This window comes from Emydura macquarii, unplaced genomic scaffold, assembly GCF_026122565.2.
Source record: "Emydura macquarii macquarii isolate MOO-44397 ecotype Brisbane River unplaced genomic scaffold, CSIRO-AGI_Emac_v2 contig_369, whole genome shotgun sequence".
NCBI lineage: Eukaryota > Metazoa > Chordata > Testudines > Chelidae > Emydura > Emydura macquarii.
Genome location: NW_027130506.1, coordinates 2937234 through 2958691, shown reverse-complemented (window position 1 = coordinate 2958691; position 21458 = coordinate 2937234). Strand labels below are relative to the sequence as shown.

At 39.3% G+C, this 21458-nt stretch overlaps 1 protein-coding gene and 1 long non-coding RNA gene across 2 annotated transcripts in view; one reads left to right on the top strand and one right to left on the bottom strand.

Moving 5' to 3' along the window:
• Positions 1-8880: 8880 nt before the first annotated feature.
• MAL2 (mal, T cell differentiation protein 2) overlaps positions 8881-21458 on the bottom strand; it is a 13015-nt gene continuing 437 nt past the window's right edge. The window contains exons 2-4 of the mRNA XM_067530725.1: positions 19038-19208; positions 13522-13671; positions 8881-11243 (exon numbers count right to left, since the gene is read on the bottom strand). Of these exons, the coding sequence (XP_067386826.1) occupies positions 11172-11243; positions 13522-13671; positions 19038-19208 (393 nt within the window). The 3' untranslated portion in view covers positions 8881-11171. The remainder of the gene's footprint in view (positions 11244-13521; positions 13672-19037; positions 19209-21458) is intronic.
• LOC137141686 (uncharacterized) overlaps positions 21090-21458 on the top strand; it is a 16250-nt gene continuing 15881 nt past the window's right edge. Inside the window, exon 1 of the long non-coding RNA XR_010916707.1 lies at positions 21090-21279. This is a non-coding gene — a long non-coding RNA (uncharacterized lncRNA). The remainder of the gene's footprint in view (positions 21280-21458) is intronic.

The following is a 21458-nucleotide window of genomic DNA, read 5'->3' as shown; positions in this document are numbered from 1 at the left end:
GTGATGGTGAGTTGGTTACACCTCTGACAAGATGGAAGTGATACTTGTTAGTGTTGGCAGTATCTAAAGGAGTGGGCTTTTACCTAAATACCTTATACATTCCTGAAAAAACAGCCTGACGTGTCTCACGTTGAGCAAGCAGAAAGCGAAGAAGATGCAGTAATTAACCATCTGTGAAAAATTTGGTTTAAGTGACATCCCTGGCAACACATAGAAACTCTGCTTCAAAGTCAAGGATAAAACCCAGTTCCCTTACTGGGTATTGAGCTACATTAACCACCAGACCATACTCTCTCTTCCTAATGTTCACTCTGTGTCATTCTCTCCACATTTTTCAATTTCTATACCAGGGAGAGTGGTCCTACAGTCAACAGCCTCCTTCACTACACAGCCCTGATTCACTCCCAGAGCACCATCCATGGTGAATGAGGTGAGGTGAATGAGAAAGGGTACCTATCGAAAAAATAGTGTGTGGTCATGTAATTAAGACTCTGTCATAAGATTATACAAGCAACCTTAAATCAGGCATTTCCTAACTTTTGAGTGCTTGACTTTGCAACCTTAATTATGTTCTATTAACATAGCTTTTTAAAATGAAATCAAATTATAGCTTTTTCCACAGTCATTTTTTTCACACATTGCTCTCTGGTACAAGTGACTGTATATTATGATATACATTCTGCATCATTTTGATTATAGTCTGAAAATGCACAGAGATAGTGCCAGACGATATCTGTGTACATGATGCATTTCCATTTTCCACAGTTAGTTGACAACTAAGATAAATTCACACAAAGCTCAAATCTCCATCTGGGAACTTTACAGCTTGAACTCTTATTCAGTAGCCTCATACTTCATTCATTTCAGGCTATGACACTACAGATAAATTTGTTTGGGGAAAGTTAGATGTAAAAGTAAAAAAAAAAAAAAAAAAAAAAATTGAAGGAGTAAGTGGGTAAGATAGAACTTTATTGACTGACAGGGACAACTTGTATTGTAGCCATTTACTGTCCCCAAAATTGTGTATAGAAACATGAGCTGATTTTACCTATTGTTTTTTTCACTGCTGTTTGCAGAACCAATACCCAGAGCTGTTATTCAGACTTATCAAATCCAGAAGCTATATGCTCTGTTTAGCTTGGGAAATACAATTTCTGCATAACCTGATAATGCTGATTTGGCTAACGTGGTTTTAAACAAAATTTGAGGGGGCAAATCTGAGGAATGTACGCATCATCTTGGTGATATAACAACTAAGTGTATAGGTCTGTCTATAACAAACGATCAACTTTAGGAGCTTCATTGTTTGGAAAAAGCCACAAGTTGTTTGCTGACCATAGTGTGACTGAATTTATTTAGCTGAAATCTTCACTCCATTTTCAAGGTCCTAATTCATAACTGTAGGACAAAAACCAAATAAATAGTGCCTGATTTTCACTCTCACTCACTCTGGATTTAAATTGGTGCAACCTCATTGACCTCAGTGGGGTCACACGTGACTTTTAAGTGAGAAGAGAATCAAGTCCATTGAGTCTATCCCTACATGAGTGAAGGATAACCACCTCCAATAGGTTGTAAGTTATTTGAGCTAAGAACTGTGTATTCCTATATATATGTACAATGGGGTCCTGTTAAAGATCTTAGACAAATGTCTGAAATGAGACCTCTGTAACTTCTTTAAAAAATGTATAATAGATTGTTTGTTAAAATGCATATTGTGATTGACTGCAGGTTTTGTTTAGTTAGAAATAACAACAGGTGAATCAAGAAGTATTACATTATAAAAGAAAGTTCCATAAATCGACTTAGATTGCAGGCAGTGAAATGTTATGTGTGATTAGAGCACCACCTACTGATATTAATTGGCCTGTTCATCACTTTTTCAACTATATCAATTTTGTTTGCAGAGCTGTAGCGGTGTTGGTCCCAGGATATGAGAAAGACAAGATGAGTGAGGTAATATCTTTTGGAAGTTGGTCCAATAACACATATTACCTCACCCACCTTGTTTCAATTATATAAACTGTCACATGACTTTTTTCTATTTTTTGGAATTAAAAAATTATGAAGTTGGAAGGGGGGGACGGTTGGTAAATTCACTTTTTTTTTTTTTTTTTTTTTTTTTAACCCTGATGTCCTGTTACTGTATGAATCAAAATACACTTCTTTTCCCTAGTGAAAAGTACCAGCCTATTTATGGACTTTAATTCTGTCACTAGAGAATATATGCTGTAGGTGTTACGGTCCAGAATGTGGTAGTCTGGAAACCCACACAATTATATTGCAATATAAATCACTACTAGCTCTTTCTGTATGATATCTATACCCCTATGTATTGCTACATTATCTGGTTTGGGCCTTTCTTGACTATTTGATATCAATTTTTCTCTGTGTGCTGCTGCAACAGCTGATCAGCTAGAGCACTTCTTCTAATCGCCCCTAGATTTGAATAGAGGATGTTTGACTTTTCCCTCCGATCTAGCAGCGACTGAATCCATTGATATTAGGGCACGGTGTAATGCTCATATATTTTCTCAGGCTTTTGCCAGAGGAGGTAGTGGCATGTGGCTAAGTTTATCGAGGTGGAGATTATGTGAGACGTGCACTGGTCAATATCTGGTCTCTTTTTTTAAAAATAATGTCATATATGGGAGATTTCTATATATCAAAAAGTAGATAACACAATATTCTTCTATACACTTTATACCAACATGCATTATAGCTAACTTCTTGGGACCTAAGCAGACAGATATTTTTCTTTCAAAACAGAGCTGGGTTGGTCGTACTCCTATTCCTACTAAAGAGAATCGGTCATTGTTACCTAATCCCATGGTGCCTAGGTGAACCCCAAAGTACTTGAATTAGAGCCATTTAGTTGGAATCTGTAGGGTGCTAGTCACCTTCAGAAGAATGAGTGACGTAACAAGGCCCTGGAGGGCTCTTGTGCAATAATAGATTAGGGGCACCTTCCTGATTCCAAAATCTGCCCTCTCTGCACCACTCCAGCCTTCTTAGCTCCTGCCTGGCTTCCCTCCATCCCTTTCACAGCCCCCCTACGGATGCTCAGTTCCCTCCATGGCTCCCCCTTGCTTTCCTCCAGTTCTGATCCAGCCTCTGTCCCACCCTCCCTTAACCTCCCTCCAGCCTGCTTCCATCTAGTTCTCAGCATCCTCAGCCCCAATCCAATCACCTCTCCAGGCCTTTTTAGCTCCCCTCCTGCCCCCCCACTTCCCTGATCCTTGGCCCTCTACAACTCCACCTCAACCACCCTCATGCCTTGAGCTCTGTTCTCAAGCCCCCAAGCTCTGCTTCAAACCCCTTCCCCCAGCCTCAACAACTCCAGTCCTCCAACTCCATCCAGTTCTGTTCCAATCCTCTACCCCCCAGTTCTCCCTTCCCTAACCCTCCCCAGTTCCCCCCATTCCTCCACCCCATTCAGATCAGCCAATGCTTTTGCCTTGCATGCCACCTTTGTGAGGGGGAGGGTGTATCTCCTACCTCCACCACCCGGCCCTTCACAGCCCCCAATGCAGTAATCCCCCTATGCCTTTTCCATGTGCCCTTTATGGTTGCTCAAGTCTGGAGTCTTGGGTTGCTCCAACCACCGGGGCCTCCCCATCCCACCCACGTGGGCTCTCTGGTTGGGCCCCAAAACCTCATGGGCCCTATTGTGACTACATCACTTGCATCATTGTAGTTACACCAGTGAGAAGAACCTAGTTCTACGTAAGAATTCTAGAGGCAATCATTCTTTGCAGCTCAATTACATTTAGGTTCAGCAGCTTGCAGTGACTTTTTCCAGTGGCACTTTGCTCAATACTGCCAACTCCAAGCATTCAGCGCTCATGAACCAGGTCCCCCAGTACCATGAGATTAGCTTTAAAGTCATCTGATTAAAAATAATAAAAGCTGGTTTGTCTTTGTTTGCTTTCTGGTCTTTGAGCCTTCATGTTTTCATACATTTTTCCACAGCCATGAAGGCTTGAAACTGTTTTTAATGAATGCTGAGATTCTGATGTAATGACCTGACTTCAGAACTGGGGGATTTAAGAAAAATATCAGACATCATGAGAATATTGTCACTGCTTGCTTCAAAAGTCTGCTTTATTTAGTGGAAATCTCGAGGGCAAATTCTGTCCTCACTTACCTTAGTGAAATTCCATTGAAAGTAGTTGGAAGTCAATTGAAGCTGCATTTATGTAACTAAGAGCAAAATTTGGCCCTGAGTACATAAGTGAAATCTATCTGCTGCTAGCACATACTCAGGCGTCTGCCGCCGCCGCCGCCTCCTCCTCCTCCTTCTTTTTTTTTAAAGAAACTAAGGGGCACATTCTCAGCCGCTGTAAATCAACTAACATACTCCTTCTGAGGATCTGGCCCTTAGTTTAAAGCCTCTGTTTTCCTTTGGGCCAACTATGAAGGCTCTAATCCTGCTTTCTAAATCTGTAAAAATCTCCCATTTGAACTACTTCGCAGTGTATGTTACTTTGGTGGAACCAACTCATGCATTTCTGTGATTTCCACTAGGTGTGCCACTCCCATGGTAGCGTCTCATGGAAAATATTGGTTTCTACAAGACCCAAAATGTTGTTAATGCTCAACTGCCTTTTCAACTTCAACTTAAAAAAGTAACTCGAGAGAGAGAGAGAGAGAGAGAGAGAGCAATGAGTGTTACCCTCATATAGACAAAAGCACAATAAAGGCTTTATAAAAGCATCTCACCTCATTAACTTTGCTCATAAGGCTTATTGAACCAAAACCAGGGATACTCTGACTGAGGCTTGCAAGCTGCAAGTGGCTCTTTAATGTGTCTCCTGCGGCTCTTTGCAGCACATGCTATTAAAACACTGGTTAATAATTCAATCACACAAACAGGATGCTTGTACATACACACATTATATGACATAATACTGGGTTATTAGCCAACTGTAGTATACTTGGTCAGTCATCTTGCTGTGAGAATAATATGTATGAAAATAGTGAATGAAACAATGAATTCTCACGACTGTGGCTTTTTTGAGTAATGTTCATCTTTAATTTGGCTCCTGTACCACTGAGTATCACTGACGTGAAACAAAAACCTTAGGAAAAGTACTGTACAACTCAACCATTTGAGTGCAGGGTGGATAGAATTTTTTCATCATGTTATCAGATAGCTTCAAAATGTCAGCTCTGTTAAAAACAAATGGGCAGCAGAAAAGCATAAACATACATTCGTGATCCTGCAATGAGATGTTAGCAGAAGAATCTCCTCTGCCTTAAGGGAGACCCATTGACACGGATTGGCCTGCATGCATTTCACTGCAGACTCAGGGCCATAGTTTTACTGAGAATATTAAAAAATTGTGACTGGATCAGACAAACCCCACCACAGTTCCTTCAAGGTCAGCAGGTGCAATTGTTCTGCAACAAGGCAGGAGTTAAAGTGTACCTACTGTTAACATACGCCAACAGCTTTTGGTTCCTTGAAAGGGGAGTTTGACAACATATTTCTCTGAGACTGTATCAGGTTTCTGTTAAACTGAATGGAAAGGTGCTCTGCTTTGGCAGGCATCCCCTGCACCAAGAATGAGTCACAAAGAACCAGTGCAGAAAGGGAGATTCTTACCGAGGCTGCTTGCAGTTCGTCAAACCTGCTTCCAAGAGGGAGATAGGTGATGGCCAGAATAAATGACTTTCTTGAACTTTGGTAGAGTCTTTGGGTTTTGGACCGAAATCTGGAGCTTTTGAGCTTACACAGAGCTTGTCTTTCTCACAAACAGAAATTGGTCTAATAAAAGATGTTATCTCACTCACCTTTTCTCTCAAGCTATTAAGCATTCTTGGCTCATCGATAACTAAACAAAATCCAGAGAGTTCATGGAAACCTCTTCTACACAATCCTTAAAGCCAAGTTCTCAAATCATGCTAAAAGAGGCAAATGGAGATCTAACACATTTTGACCAGTCAGCATTAAAGGGAATGTATTGCACTAGGATGATATTCAAAACCCCAACACATAGTGTATAGCTCAGCCATAGAAATGGCAAATGGGGTTAAATCTGAGTTTAAAGCATATTTAAACTTTTTTTTAAACCCAGCTGTAAAGGCCAGCAGAAGACCAAGATCAGTAACATGTTACTGTTACTTAGGCTCATGGTAATGAAATTGTCATAATTGGAGGAAGTGGAATGTATGCATGAGTTTCCATGTGCTTTCTGAAGCAAAAGGGGAGATGTTGGCAGTGTGATTCCCCAGCATTCACTCCTGTTTCGCTTTCCTCTAAATGATGCAGTGCAGTCATTACAAAGGCTATAGCTTTTTAGCGGGACTGGCTCTGATTCTCTTGCCAGTTACAACTGTTTTACCATGACAGAACTCCACTTTCTTCAATGGAGGTATGCCTGACTTACAGAGGTGTGAGAGAAGGATTTGGATGGACTTTTTTAATTCTGTTTTGGTGACAGCCTCAATGAAAAGGAAAAATCACCAGAGATGTCTCCCCACCATGCCCTTTGGCCATCTCTGAACATCAGGATACAATAGAGTTGGAATGGGGGAAAATAGAGTTTCAATGCCTCCACTACAGTTCAGTGCTCATCTTCCCACCAAACTTTGCAAGAGATTCTATCCCAGAATATGATTAAATCTCTTCGGTTAACTTGTATAAGCTAATTAAGAACATGTAACTAGAGCATGGCCATGAGATCTCACGTCCCATGCACTGGTTGTGGTCATGGTGGCGAGTTGGATACCCTATGGCACTAGGGTGACCAGAGAGCAAGTGTGAAAAAGTGGGACAGGAGGTGGGGGGTTAGTAGGCGCCTATATGACACAGCCCTGAATATTGGGACTGTCCCTATAAAATCAAGACATCTGGTTATCTTATGTAGCACTGGCCCCATCTCTCCCAGGACCAATGGAGAACCAGTGTGTGTCTGGATATGCATTGGAAATGGGAGAGAGTGATCTTGGGGACATATATAAAATGCCCCTTCAGATCCACAGAGTTCCACAAGACAAAGTAATGCAGCTCCACCCTAGACCTTTTCAAAAACAACTTAAGTTGAGCAAGGAATTCAGATTTCCCAAGTGTCCAGGAAATGTCAGAGCAGTCAGATGCTTTAAGCACTGTCTCAGGATTATTGGACATGTAATTTGAGTCGTCTTCTGGGATATCAAGTGCTTGTGCATAAAGCACCAAAGCACACGTGTGGTTCTGTATAAAATACTAATAGAGGAGGTAACCTCCGAATGTTAAAGAACTTTCCTTAGTGCTAGTGGAGGTTTGAGCATGATGTCAGATGCAAGGACAAGAAAATGGCCACATTCTGAGAGGTGTAATTTTGTTTCCTGTTGTATCAAACACACCTCAGCTTGGGACGCCTAACTGATTTGTCAGGCTGAGAGCAAATACTGCAATATTGATAAACTTTGAACAGCCTTATATGGTAATAAACTCATTTTCTTAGTAAATGACCAAGATAGGAGATTTTTAGGTTCTAGATTAAAAAAATACTTTTGCAGTATTACTTAGAAATGAACGTTTTACAATAAAGAAGTTCTGCCGGAATCATCAAGACCTATATATAGAAGTCTGACTGAATAACTATTTAATCATATAATCTGTAAGTAATGTCCTTCCTCACCCCTCTTTTTTCTGCTATATACAATCACACATCTTCATTTGTCTAGCATACGCAGCATTTGGGCTGTAGACTCTTTGGAGCAGGGACGGATCTCAAGGATTTTCTGTGAAGGACCTAGCACATATGTGGATGCTATAAAAATGATTTAGGCCACTTTACATTGCAAGTTGTACACATTTATGTGTGTATTTTACATTATTCTAAACCAAATTAGGTTGAGCAGGATGTTCTTTTGGCTGCTTCACCTGATGAGTAGGCTTTAACAAAGCCTTACATTCTAGACTGTATCCTCTTTCTTCCTGTAGCACTAATGTGTAAAGTGCAGTTTCTTTACTATGCGCTTCTGAGAAAGGTCACTCTTAAATAGTAAATATTCACCAATAGCTATGAAGCAATGTTTCCAAGCCAGCATTCTTGGCACAGAAGATAGCTATGGTATCTCAGCTATTACGGCATTGTAACTTCACTTCTTAATGGCAATGTTTCTGGTGTCTGGCATATCTTCCCGGATATTTCACTTCAACTTAAACGTGAGTGTCCAAAACTGTATTAATCTTTCCTCACAGATTTTTCTCTACTGCTCCATTCTCTGGCGAGAATGCTCCATGGGCTTTGGGAATTGTAAGGGTGCATGCACGTGTGTGTGTTTGTGTGTGTGTGTGTGTGTGTATATATGTCTTTTTGTCCTCTTCATTATTTTATATTGACACTCACGTGTAGTCTGTAATCACTGTGTATAATGAACATCAGAAGGCTGTGCATTATACCTGCCCCCAGAATGTTTGGATACAGTCTCCTACATCATGCTGAGCCCCCTGATACTCATTTTACTGTTTCTTTATTGTGTGACTGCATCCTTACATTATTTTAGTGTTTATTTACATATACCTACATCAGAGTCTAACACAGCAGTTTTCATTGCAAAAGGAGAGATGATGGTGATAGAGAGGAAATATGCCTCTATTTTTAGCTAAGCAAACCACTCTAGTTTCAATAGTATACAAAGCTAACTTTCCTCTCACTCTGCCCTTTGCCTGTCTTTGACTCTTAAAGCAGGAAGGGAGAGTTTAGCCATTTCTCACTACACTAAACATTTTAATACCCCACCCATTGCTGTGGTATAAGAACCTTCAACTGATGCATTAAGAGATTTGAGTAGCATCTGTCAAGTGTGGTTCTTTTCCCTCCATCACCATGTATATCTGCACGTCCTCCCCCCAGACCCAGTGTCATCTTTCATATAGTCCAGGTCTTACTGTTTCAACATTTTATTCTCATAAGATTTTACAGTTACAAGTGTTGTGAATTTTTGCAAGTGCCCTCTCGAGAATTTATTCTTTTAATAAATCTAGCATCAATTTAATCAAATATCAGAGATTTCCATTCTTTGTTCCAATATCTGAACTTCCAACTGATGAAAATCCATCAATAACCACATTACCAAGTACACTGGATTAAATCATTTAATGCAGCTTAATGTAAGTCACTGTTGTATCTTGGGGAGAAATCCCCTTCATCTGTAAACTCCAGTGTAAAGAAATTTTATACAATATGAAGTCCAAAATTTAAAATCACAATACAAGTTTAAATGAGAGTAAAGAGTTGAAGATTCAGCCAGTGCAAAGAGGGAGGAAGATAGAAATTTTCAGAAAATGAAATGTACCTAATTAACTTCTTATAATAATTCAGGACAGCTGAATGGCTCAGAGCATTGAGAAAGTGCCATTCATTTCCAGGTCATTGGTATGAATTTGGCCCAGGCCAGTACTGACTGAAAGTTGTCACTATTGACACTGACTCAGTTGCACATGTGAAATAAGTTAGGCTCCCATCAGAGATCCTCATGTATGATAATCTAACAAAAAGTACATTCGCTGCAACTGGCACCTTTGTTGGCATGCTGAGAGGCCATGTCTGCATTACAGGCTGAAGCTATAGTGTAGACGCTTCCTACGTCGATGGATTATCTACATTGGAAAACAGTCTTCCACCTCTCTGAGAGGTGGCAGCTGGTTTGACAGAAGAATTCTTCTGTTGAACTACCTGCATCTACAGTGTGAAATTTTTCACAGCCCTGAGTGATGTAGCTAGATGAATCTAAATTCTAGGTATATAGTCCAGGCCTGAATAGGCAAGAAAGTGTTCTGCCCTGTCCACCTGCAAATGGCCTCTGCAGAACAAATGCAAGGTACTTCAGGAGGGTGTTGTAGGGAAGCTTGCATTGTTGCCTTCCATTGATGAAAACAGGTCTTCTGTCTCTGAAGTTATCAATTTGACACTTTTACGTGCACTAAAATGATTAAATTTATTTTAAAAGTCTTATCTGCTAAATAGTGATGATGAGAAAGGGAAGTGATACACTATCACAAATGTTTGCTCAGTTGAGTTAGGTGCATTTATACACATTGTGTTTCATTACATAACTGGGATATTCAAAGCAAATTTGATCAGACTTCAACATTCTTGCAAAAGCATCTCAGTGGGTGGACCCTGAGCCTTACATAGGTGTCCCACTGACTTCATCAAGACTCTGCATAGGCATAAGGATCTGCCCATGTAAAAATTCCTTTGCAAAATTGGGACTTTAGGATGCAACAAATAAACCACTGCAAAAATTTAGGTCAGAAAAAATTCAAGGTTCTGTAATACTCCATTCAAATGACATTGACTCATACAGTAAACAACATAAATGCAGCATGTGAAGTAAAAACTGTACCCACAACAAAGTGAAACAGTGCAAATACTTTGTTTTAAACAAAAATATACCACAGATATACACAACACAAATGCACTGTTTACATTTTGCAGTATAAATAGACTTGATAAAACTAAATCTATGACTATAAGAAACTACAGACCAACCATACTAACAATTTGTATTTACTAAGGAATACAATAAAATTATAGAAAAGATCAGATCATCACTGCCAGAAATGGCCATAAAGTATATCAGAAGATTGTACTGGATGGAATTTAAAATAGTTTTTTCTAAATTCTGCTTTTAAAAATATTAAGGCAATTTCACAAGTCAAGCCAGGCTCTCATCCTGCAAGGAGCACTGTGTGGCAGACCCTTGAATCTGTGCAGAGACCCCCGAGATTCTGCCTGAATGGAGCTTATTGCAGGAGAGGAGCTTTTAATAGTAATCAACCATAGGCATTGCAACTTGTAGCTTTTAGCTGCCTGTGCATTTAACACATTTGTTTAGTTTCCATTTTCTCCCTCCTAATTGTTTAGCACCAAAATTCAGTTGTTTGCTAATGATGCATCTATTTCTCACTAAACTGTATAACACTATATAGATAGTGGATTAATGCTTCTAATTAATATATAATAAAAGTAAAAAACAATCTCAGATTATTACAATTAAAAAAGTAATTCTGACATGAGTTTATCTGAATTTTTAACATTTTAAAAATAGATTTTATACATAAAAGCTTTTGGAATTCTGTTATAGTTTGAAAGACAAGTGGCATTTAATTTGATCTTCTGCACAATTACACAAACTAAACTAGAATGCTGAGCCATTAACTTCTTCAGGTGCTATAGTTTCCATCTTCTTAAAGCAAGGGCTGTGCTACAACCATAACAAATAGTTGTTGCAAAGGCAAAAATCTGAAAAAGAAGAAAATGATATGACTCACATATCAGATTTCTATTATTGCAGTGCTCCTCAACTTTTCCCATACTGTAACCACGATTTACAAGGAAGCTTCAGAATTCTCCCCCAGTTAGCCATAAAGTAATGAAGGTTGGTTGTGACCACCTGAAATCCCATCATGACCTCCAGGTTGAGAACCCATGTGCTACTGCTTTTAAATTTTGCCACAAGCATCAAATCCTGACATCACTTTCCTATTTTGTAACTGAAGTATGTCTGTTACCTAGATCCTGGTGCAACCCTTTAAATACTTATTTTTATACCTTGTAATCAAGTTTTTTTCTCATTATGAAAGATGAACATAATCATTTGGCTTTTGTTTGTATTAGTATTTAATCTCATTCATCTCCAAATTAATGCATCTACCTCCGCAAACAAAAACTAAAGAGAAACCTATCACTAAAACAATACGGTATCAACATTTATCATCTACTTGTAGAAATAAGCACAGTTAAAAAAATTTTTTTTTTTTTTTGATCAGTGAGGATAATCAGCCATTGGAACAGGTTACTAAGGCATTTTGTAAAGTTTCTAGTACTTAAGGTCTTTAAATAAGGACCGAATGTCTTTCTAAAAGATGTGCTCTAGCTTAACCACAAATTGTTTGGCTGTAAAGGTGAAATCTTTGTTTGTGTTCATCCTGGACTCGATATGAATGCATTTGTGAAGAACTATGGAGGATGGAAACTCCAAAGGGATTTATTTATTTAATTGAAATACTTTCTGATGTGTCCGAATGATGGAGACCTGCCTCTCCCTCTCTCCACTTGGAGTCACTTAGATTATTACATCCTACCCATACTTATGCTTCGAGTGAGACAGGGAATGTTTGGAAAACAGATGCTAATAATTGCTGGGACTATAACTTTTTTAAAAAGAACCTATACACACTTTCATTTGTAATATAAACAGTTGAAAGGTCATTGTCTTGACAGCAGATATTTAGCAGAGCTTTAATTTTTCTGTTTTCTCTATGCAGTCTTTAACATTTTCTTAATAAATGACAGCAAAAATGAATGTGTGACAGGAGAATTATTTTCATTCATACTAAGTTTAATTAAAACACTTGGGGAACAGCTGTGAAAGAGCTTGGGGACAGAGCTCTTCTGTTTGGCTCTTCCTCCCCACATCCCATCAGCAGTGTGAGGGGCATAGAGACTGGAGTTTCTTCCCCACTTACAGCCCGGAAAAGCTCAATGAGGAGCTTCACAAGAGTTCCCCAACCCACTACAGTTCATCAGAACTGTGAGAAAGGCAGGAATTGTGGAATTTTACATCAGACATGCATTACAGGTGTGCTCTAGGAGCTGCATTGGCTCCTAATACGTTCCGGGGTAGAATTCAGGATGCTGACCTATTATGAAGACTTGACTAATTTGGGACATGGTTACCAAAGAGATTAAAGATCATCTCAACTCCGATGCCATACTACCATAGGTGGGATCAGCTGGAGCTGCCTTGTTATATCTGGGAGGATGCTGCTTGTGGGGTATTCTCAGTGAGCTTCCTGGACTTTGAAACTAACTCTTAACTGCCAGACCCATTGAAGCCAGCATTTGTCAAGCTGCAAAGCTCATCCTTTTTTATTCTTGCCTTTCAGAGAGAAGGACTGAATGTTGGAGCAGTTTATTTGATTTATTATCTTCAGATCAGCTGATAGATATTTATTTATGTGTACGTGGGTTGAGCAGTCCTTTATTATTTTTTGTATTGTGAATTTTAATTTTTGTGATGGGCACGTTTAGAGGTTTTTAATAATCTTAAATAAATACATATAATCCCATGGTCTAAACAAGACAACGTTAGAAGGTGTAAAACTAAGAACAGTACTTGCAATTCCTTGTGCTACCCATTGGCACACATCTATGGAAGAGGCAACATCATTCTGATACAAAAGAAAACAATTAATAACTGAGCCTTCACTTCCACGGATTAGTATGCCTTTTATAAAGTCCCTCACTTCAAATGGTTCCCTATCATCATATATAAAGAACATTATTCTGTTGTGTAGCATATACTTACTACATAGTAACAGCTTACTGGGGCAGAGGGAGAAATAATTTTTTAAATCAATATATGAATACTTAATGCTGTGTAACACACAAAATCAGACAGACCCTTCCCCAGAAAAGTTTTCATTCTAGTTAGCCATTAGATTCATAGATCAGTTGGGTAGCTAGAAAGGGTTGAAACAGACTTCCATCTCTTGATGTATATCTATGAAATACTTACTGAAGCTGCTATGCTTATGTTATAGTCATGATCACTTAGTAATGTCGTGGAATTTGATTTAACTAGATAATTATGCAGAGATGTTGTTGCTGCTTGCAATAAAAAGGCTCCAAAATAAAAGACAAAAGTAGCTCCATGGAAAAGAAAATCCTGAAAAGAAAGTGACAGAATTAGTCTATGTTGTAATGATTGGATATATGCATTCATCCTAATCAGTCTCTGAGTTTCAGTGCAAACAAAAAACAAGCTTAGAGGTGCCACATAGTTGATCACTGATGCCATTAATTTTAGATAAATGATCTGAAAGTCTTCTGAGAGTGTAGTCATATAACAAAGAAACACACCATAGTAAAACTCATTAATCTTTATGTCCCAAAAGTATACAAAGTGATACAACTCAGTTATTATATTACTGTGCAGTACTACAAAAACAAACAATCCTTCTCACCACCACCTTTAAAATAAATGTAGCTTGACCTCGTAGGTGATCTAGGTCAGCAATTATGTTGCCATGTTTTAAGGCACATTTGCAATAATGTCTATAATAGTAACCCAGCAACTTTGTTACTAAAAAAGCAACAAAACCCACTATTTCAAAGTGGTATGGCATATATGGTATTTATAGTAAAACACAAATCACATCCTATTACTCTTCTCACTCACACACACACATTATTGTGCACATTTGTGTATACAAACATTTGCTATTTAAGTTCATTTAAAGAAATGTTTTAAGCTTTAATTTTAATTTCTCTCTCCTGAGTCCTGTACATTTCAGCTCCAGCACTAACAGCCTGACTTTCCAGGCTGAGGGATACAAAAACAGTTCCAATAAAGCTTTTAAAACCTCTTTAAAATATTTCTATAAAACACACATTATACAGAATTCAGAATAGTATGGAATAAGTTATCACTTATTTCAGGTAACCTACGTAAGTAACGTGTGGCTTTGCTGGTAGGAAAGTAACAATCCCATGCCTCTGCCATAATAGTGTGTTGCATTTAGACATACAAGTTACTATGTGATGTTCTTATATTGTTGACAGCTCACTATTTAGATATAATCAAAATATCAATGTCCTTCATTTCCCTGGATAGGGAAATATTTTCTTTACAGCAAAACAGCGAGAATCCTGTGACACCTTAAAGACTAACATTTCTCTGGGCATAAGCTTTCATGGGAAAAAACCCACTTCGTCGGATGCATGAAGTGGAAACTTCAGTTTGGTAGGTATATATACACATGCAAAGATGGGTGAGTTACATCACAGTGAGGTGGGCAAGTGTTAACGAGGTAAATTCAATCAGGATGGATGAGGCCATTCACAACAGTTGAAATGAAGGTGTGAATGTCAAAAGAGGGAACTTTATTTTTTGTAGTGGGCTAACCACTCCCAGTCTCTATTCAGACCTAGGCTGATAGTGTCAAGTTTGCATATGAGTTCCAGCTCTGCAGTTTCACGCTGGAGTTTGTTTTTGAAGTTTTTTGTTGATGTATGGCAACTTTCAAGTCTGTTACTGAGTGTCCAGGGAGATTGAAGTGCTCTCCTACTGGTTTGTGAATGTTACCATTCCTGATGTCTGATTTGTGTTCTTTTATTCTTTTGTGTAGAGACAGTCCGGTTTGGCCAATGTACACGGCAGAGGGGCATTGTTGGCACATGATGGCGTATATCACATTAGTAGATGTGCAGGAGAATGAGCTCCTGATGGTGTGGCTGAAGCGGTTAGGACCTGTGATGGTGTCACTTGAGTAGATATGGGGGCAGAGTTGGCAACAGGGTTTGTTGCAAGGATACGTTCCTGGGTTAGTGTTTCTGCTGTATAGTGTGCAGTTGTTGGTGAGTATTTGCTTTAGGTTGGGGGGGCTGTCTGTAAGCGAGGACTGGCCTGCCTCCCAGGGTTTATGAGAGTGAGGGATCATCTTCTAGGATAGGTTGTAGATCCTTGATGATGTGTTGGAGAGGTTTTAGCTTAGGGCTGTAGGTGATGGCCAGTGGTGTTGTTGTTTTCCTTGTTGGGTCTGTTCTGTAGTAGGTGACTTCTGAGTACCAGTCTGGCTCTGTCAATTTGTTTCTTCACTTCCCTAGGTGGGTATTGTAGTTTTAAGAATGCTTGATAGAGATGCTGTAAGTGTTTGTCTCTGTCTAAGGGATTGGAGCAAATGTGGTTGTATCTTAGGGCTTGGCTGTAGACAATAGATTGTGTGGTGCGTCCTAGATGGAAGCTAGAGGCATGTAGGTACGTATAGCAGTCGGTAGGTTTGCAGTATAAGGTGGTATTTTTGTGGCCATCTCTTAGTTGCACTGTAGTGTCCAGGATGTGGATTTCTTCTGCGGACTGGTTCAGGCTAAGGTTGATGGTGGGGTGAAAATTGTTGAAATCCCAGTGGAATTCTTTGAGGGACTCTTTTCCATGAGTCCAGATGATGAAAATGTCATCAATGTAGCGTAGGTAGAAGAGGGGCACTTTGGGACGAGAGTTGAGGAAACATTTTTCTAAGTCAGCCATGAAAATGTTTGCATACTGTGGGACCATGCGAGTACCCATAGCTGTGCCGTTGACTTGAAGGTATAGGACTTGAAGGTATATTTTCTTTATAGTTGTGTTTTTTGGTTTGTTTTTTTTTGGTTTTTTTGGAGGGGGGGGAGAAGGGGGCAGTCTTGTGTGTTTTTTGTTTTAAATCAAATGAGTCCACTTTGTAAAAATAGGTGGTTCTTCCATCAGCAAGCCCATATTTGACTGAAGCTAACTCTGAATAAAATCCTACAGTGGTCAACTCTGAAAAGTTACTATCTGAGTCACCACCACAGTTTCCCCTTTTACTTAGACCAGAAAATAGCTTTTTATCAATGATCATTTCACATCAGGTCATGGAGGGTGCTGGTTTTATTGCTAAGTCACTTTCCATCTATTAGCTGGAGCCTGAATTTCAAGTAATTGATTCCTGGTTTTGGCAGGGATGGCTGCAGTAATTCCTGACTCCTGGTCCTTTGCCTGTGTCTTTGTTCTTTTCTACTGTTGCCTGATGTCATTGGGGTTCATAGGCTTCAACAGGACTCTAGGTGGGCACAAGGCGGTACTATCAAGGATCTGGTTGTAGGGTCATGGCCTTTGTAAGGTGCTATGTAAAACTGCAGAACTATATAAGTATTCTGCAATAAATGACTGGTGAGATGCGTTCCCTTGTCAAAGCCTGCCAAATACCTAGCGCACAACTACCTTGCTCAACCTTTTTGGCCAATTTTCTGGCACATGCCATGAAAGGGCACATACTGCTCAATGAGTAGCTTAGTCCGAGCTGTACACAGAAGAGGTATTTTCAAGAAACAACTTCTCATTTCTTCTATGGTTTTTAACTATTAAATGGTTTTACACAATTTTTATTTTAAAATAAAGGATACTAGATTCCTCTTATTTCCCGTGACAAACAATAATAATTAAAATGCCAGGAATTCTTATATTATTCTTATACTGTTGACAGCTCTCTATTTAGATATAATCAAGATATCAATGTCCTTCATTTCCCTGGTTAGAGAAATATTTTCTTTATAGATTTTTTTTAGGAGAGGATGGGTTATCTGTTTTTGTTTTAAATCAAATGAGTCCACTTTGTAAAAGTGGCCTTGTCAAAATACTAGCCTTAATTAGCCATTCTGAATTCCATGCCAAATTCTAGTTTCTGCAAAAGAAGGAATAATACAAAAATCTTTTTCTTTAAACACTTTCCAATTTAAGTGTTAGAATGAACAGCAACATGGTATACTATATTTAATATATATATAATATATATATATATATAAATAAATAAAAATTAGTTTATACAACTAGGATTTTTTAGTCATTCACAGAATTCGCCATTTACAATAGAATTCAGCAGTGTGGAAGTCATGGTATCTTGCTGAAAAAAGCTAGGTTTAACATATTACAGGACATATAAATTTAGGTCCAGCAGATACTATGCTGAACTGTGACTCAATGGTAATTATCTTTTGGTGATTAGTGATCTGGGCTGGATTTTGAGTCAGTGAAGTAGGTATGAAAGGTTCCATATCTCATTTATTTGAGCTGTTAGTTATGGGGAACTTTTAACAAAATCACTGGCAAATGTCATAGGCATGGCTTTCACAGATGATGTGCACCTATTATTATTTTTCTCACATAGGGGAAGGTCCCGCAACAACACTAAGTTTATCACAGAGAGGTGTCAAAATTTCCTACCCTACTAGATAACAGTCAATAACAAGCATCTGATAGGCCAAAATCAATAATGTATACTTACAAGGAGAGTTGTAGGATGAATGTTTGTGTAGTACTTTGAACGTGCAAAAAGGCATGTGGCTTCAGTCCAGCAAAGTATTAAATATGTACAGAACTTTAAGTCTGTGACTAGCTTCACTGAAACCAATGACACTATTCACTTGCTCTAAAGTGATGCACATGCTTTATGGGCTTTCCTGCATAATGACTGATGTGACTGCCACTGAACAACAACAACCCTCTGTGAAATTCCCTGCAGTTTCCCCAACATCCTGCTCACAATCCCTGGATCATGACGTGTATTTTGTGAATAAAGCATTAAAAAAAGTCATTAACAAGCTTAATTTGATTTGTGGTTTTATTCCATTGAAGAGCTGAAGTTGTACGTTGTGTGTATGTGTAGTGAAACACTGCTGCTATGGTGCTAAAGTCTGTTTGGACAAAATCCAGGGTATCACTGCTAATGGACTCATTACACAAGCTTAACCTTTCAAACCCCCAAATTTATGAAATTCTATGACCTTTGATTCAAGAAACTCACAGATCAAGGGACTCTCTACCTACTTACGTAGATATCAAGGGATACAGAATCATGGATGTTTATATTGAAACATACAAATCTGGCTAAAAAAGCAGTATGATTGCCAGTAGAAAACATGAGCCACACAAAAGAAAGGTTATTTAATGAAGGTGTTGAACAATCAGGCATAACTGCATTTTAATGCCGTAAAGATTTTTAGAAGTTCTGATTCTTTCTGTATTTTCTCTGCCTGTTACTGCTCACTCAAAAAGCTTCATAATACTATAAATTGAATGATACAGTATTGTGTTTCACCAGTTTTAGGCAGTTAGAACCTCCCCATTGAGAGCAAACACCTCACAAGAACACATTTTTAGGTAATAACACAGGAGTGCACAAATTATAAGTCATTGAGGGACGCAGTTGGTAACTTGCCAATAGTTTGGGATAGGCATGTAATTTGCATAAAATGGATCAGATTACAGCTGTCTATTTTTTTTAATATAGAGGAACAGCTTGTGAAGACTACTGGTTCCAGCATGTAAAGCTCCATCATAACATGAGGAGAATCTTGCCATCTGATTGAATGAACTCTGAACATTGCATGCTGGGACCTGTAATTTCCCACAGGCTGCACTATCATATTAAAAGAAAAGGGCAGACATGAGTCTCTCAGAAGAATACTGAACTATATTTTCCTCATAAAATTATGCTCATAAGAGAGAAAAACACTTACCATCTGGTTCCAGTCAATAGCAATTCTGTGTGTATAACTAAAAAGGAACACACCCAGGAAGAGGATGGAAAAAAAACAAGCAGTCACTGACACAAACATCACCCATCCCTGTAGCAATGGCAGTGGAACTCTAGTGGCAGCTACCAAAATCCAGACGAGTGCTCCAAACAGCTGTAGTAAAAAACAAAATAATTATGAGACTAAAGGCTTAAAGTTGAATCTTGTCCAGGCCCTCTGGACTAAGAACTAACAACTAATTTTTTTTTTTTAAAGCTTTCAGATGTAATTTTTGGCATTAGGGACAAATGGGATTTTTTTGAATATTTTAAGAAGTGATTTAGCTACTCAGGACGCTAAGGAATTGCAACTCTATGGGACACACACTTATAAATGAAAATGGGATTTAGGCTCCTAAATCACTTAAGTGCTTCTGAAGTTTTACCTGAAATCTGATTTTGAAGGAAATACAGGACAAATGAAAAGATCATCAAAATGCATTTATTCTAAAATAAATAATCTATATCTATTGCAACTGGTATGCCAAGGATGTAAATGAGAGTGAAATCTAAATCTTATACCTATATATTGTTTTGTTAACTCTCAGCAGATACAGATATGAGATCATTATAAATGTATAGAAACACAGGATTTATTGTTTATATCCAAAAGAAAGAGTAAAAGGCAACAAACTAAAGTAAAATATAAAAGACTAGCATAACTGAGGTAGGCTGTTGAGTCATGAAAGTCAGATAAGTGAAGTATCCCAGCAAAATTCTTTTCATGTCAAAATCTATATAATTAGGAGCAGAATTTAGTCCTACAAGTTTAAGTTGCAGCACACAGATCTGATCAATTAATAACTTCAATCATAAACATAGGTATCTATAAAAGTGATAGTTGCTTCCTGAAATGTGTTCCTTTAACACAGAAAGGCTTAACTTGACTGAAATAGAATTCATCTATTAACTGAGCAGTGCTCAAATTAATATTGAGCTACCATTTCCGGTTCAACCCTTGCAGCTCTCAGGGTATAAAGTTGGAGATAAAATTTTCAGACCGCAAGAACTACAACTTCAAAATAATACCTGCCCAGTTTTTTCTAAATTGAGAACCACAGACTCAATTTTCAGAAGAAGTTGCCTGCTGTTAAGAGTAAGTAGATCCTCTGGTATAAAATGCAGCAATATGTGAGTAAAATGAAGCTGATGTAAAAGTGCACTAGCAGCCTGCAGAATTCCCATGGGTTAGTATTATCAGCCTTCAAGTTATTTTCAAAGGCTTCTTTTCAGGTTTTACACAGGCTGGCAAATCCATCAAGCAGTAACTTTTGGTCACTACTGATCTGGGCCCCAGTCCAGCAACTGAATCCACACCAGCAGATCCTTGGGCCAGTGTGGAGCCTGTATTGAAGAAACTCAGGGCCCCGTTTGAAGGGGCAGGCTTGCCTCTAGGGATCCATTTGAAAGATTGGGGCCTAGGTCTGTATTCAAATCTGTGACTGTAGGAAGAAAGGCGCTTTTGAATGAAATCCTGGACCAATTGAAATCAATGGGAGTTTCGCCATTAACTTCAGTGGGGCCAGCATTTCACCTCTAACCTGTTAGTAATCATGGTGCTGATCCTGCAAACTCTTATGCTTGTCCTAACTCTGAGGACATGAGTAGTCCCATTTAAATCAATGGGATAGGTCACCTGAGTAAGGTTAAGCACGTACACAAGAGTTTCATGGATCCTAAAAAAACAAACACCCTGCATATTTTTACTTCCTTGGACTCCTGCATCTGACGTAAACCTGTGGAGGATCTAGACTTCCTTGATTAAAATAAAACAGGGTAAAATACAGACACAGGGGTCCGTGCACCCCAGGAAATAAAAAGGGAGCACGAGCTGCCGTACAGCTGTGAAAAAACCAGATCTGAGTGGAAATCAGGGGAACAAACACCTCCAGGGTGTTACTCAGCACAGCTGTATGTTGGACAGGAACCAGGATCCCGCTCTCCCCCCAGTCTAGGGAAGCTTTGAGGTGGGAAAGCAGAGATTAGGCAAGATGGAGGCACAGGGAAGGGCTCCAGTGCCGCCCCCAATTCATTCCCAGCTGGTTATTCCTCCCCCCACATAAAGTTCGACGCTGCGGTTCTCCCGGATCCTGCTCTGGGGAATGGCTCCGGGAAGGTGATCACACAGCGCCGCACGCTGCTGCCACCCGCTCCGGCTGCACCTTTTCCCACCTACAAAATGGCAGGTCAGCAGCGTGGGGGAGGGCGGCGGTGCCGCCCGGGGTCCGACCTGCACACGGGGAGCGCGGCGGACAGGTGCCCCCATCCCCCGTGCCGGGCACCACCCTGGCCAGCTGAGCGGATCCGGGCTCGGCGCAACACGTGCTGGGCAAGGGGCGGTTTGGGGGCGAGGAGGAGGAGAAGG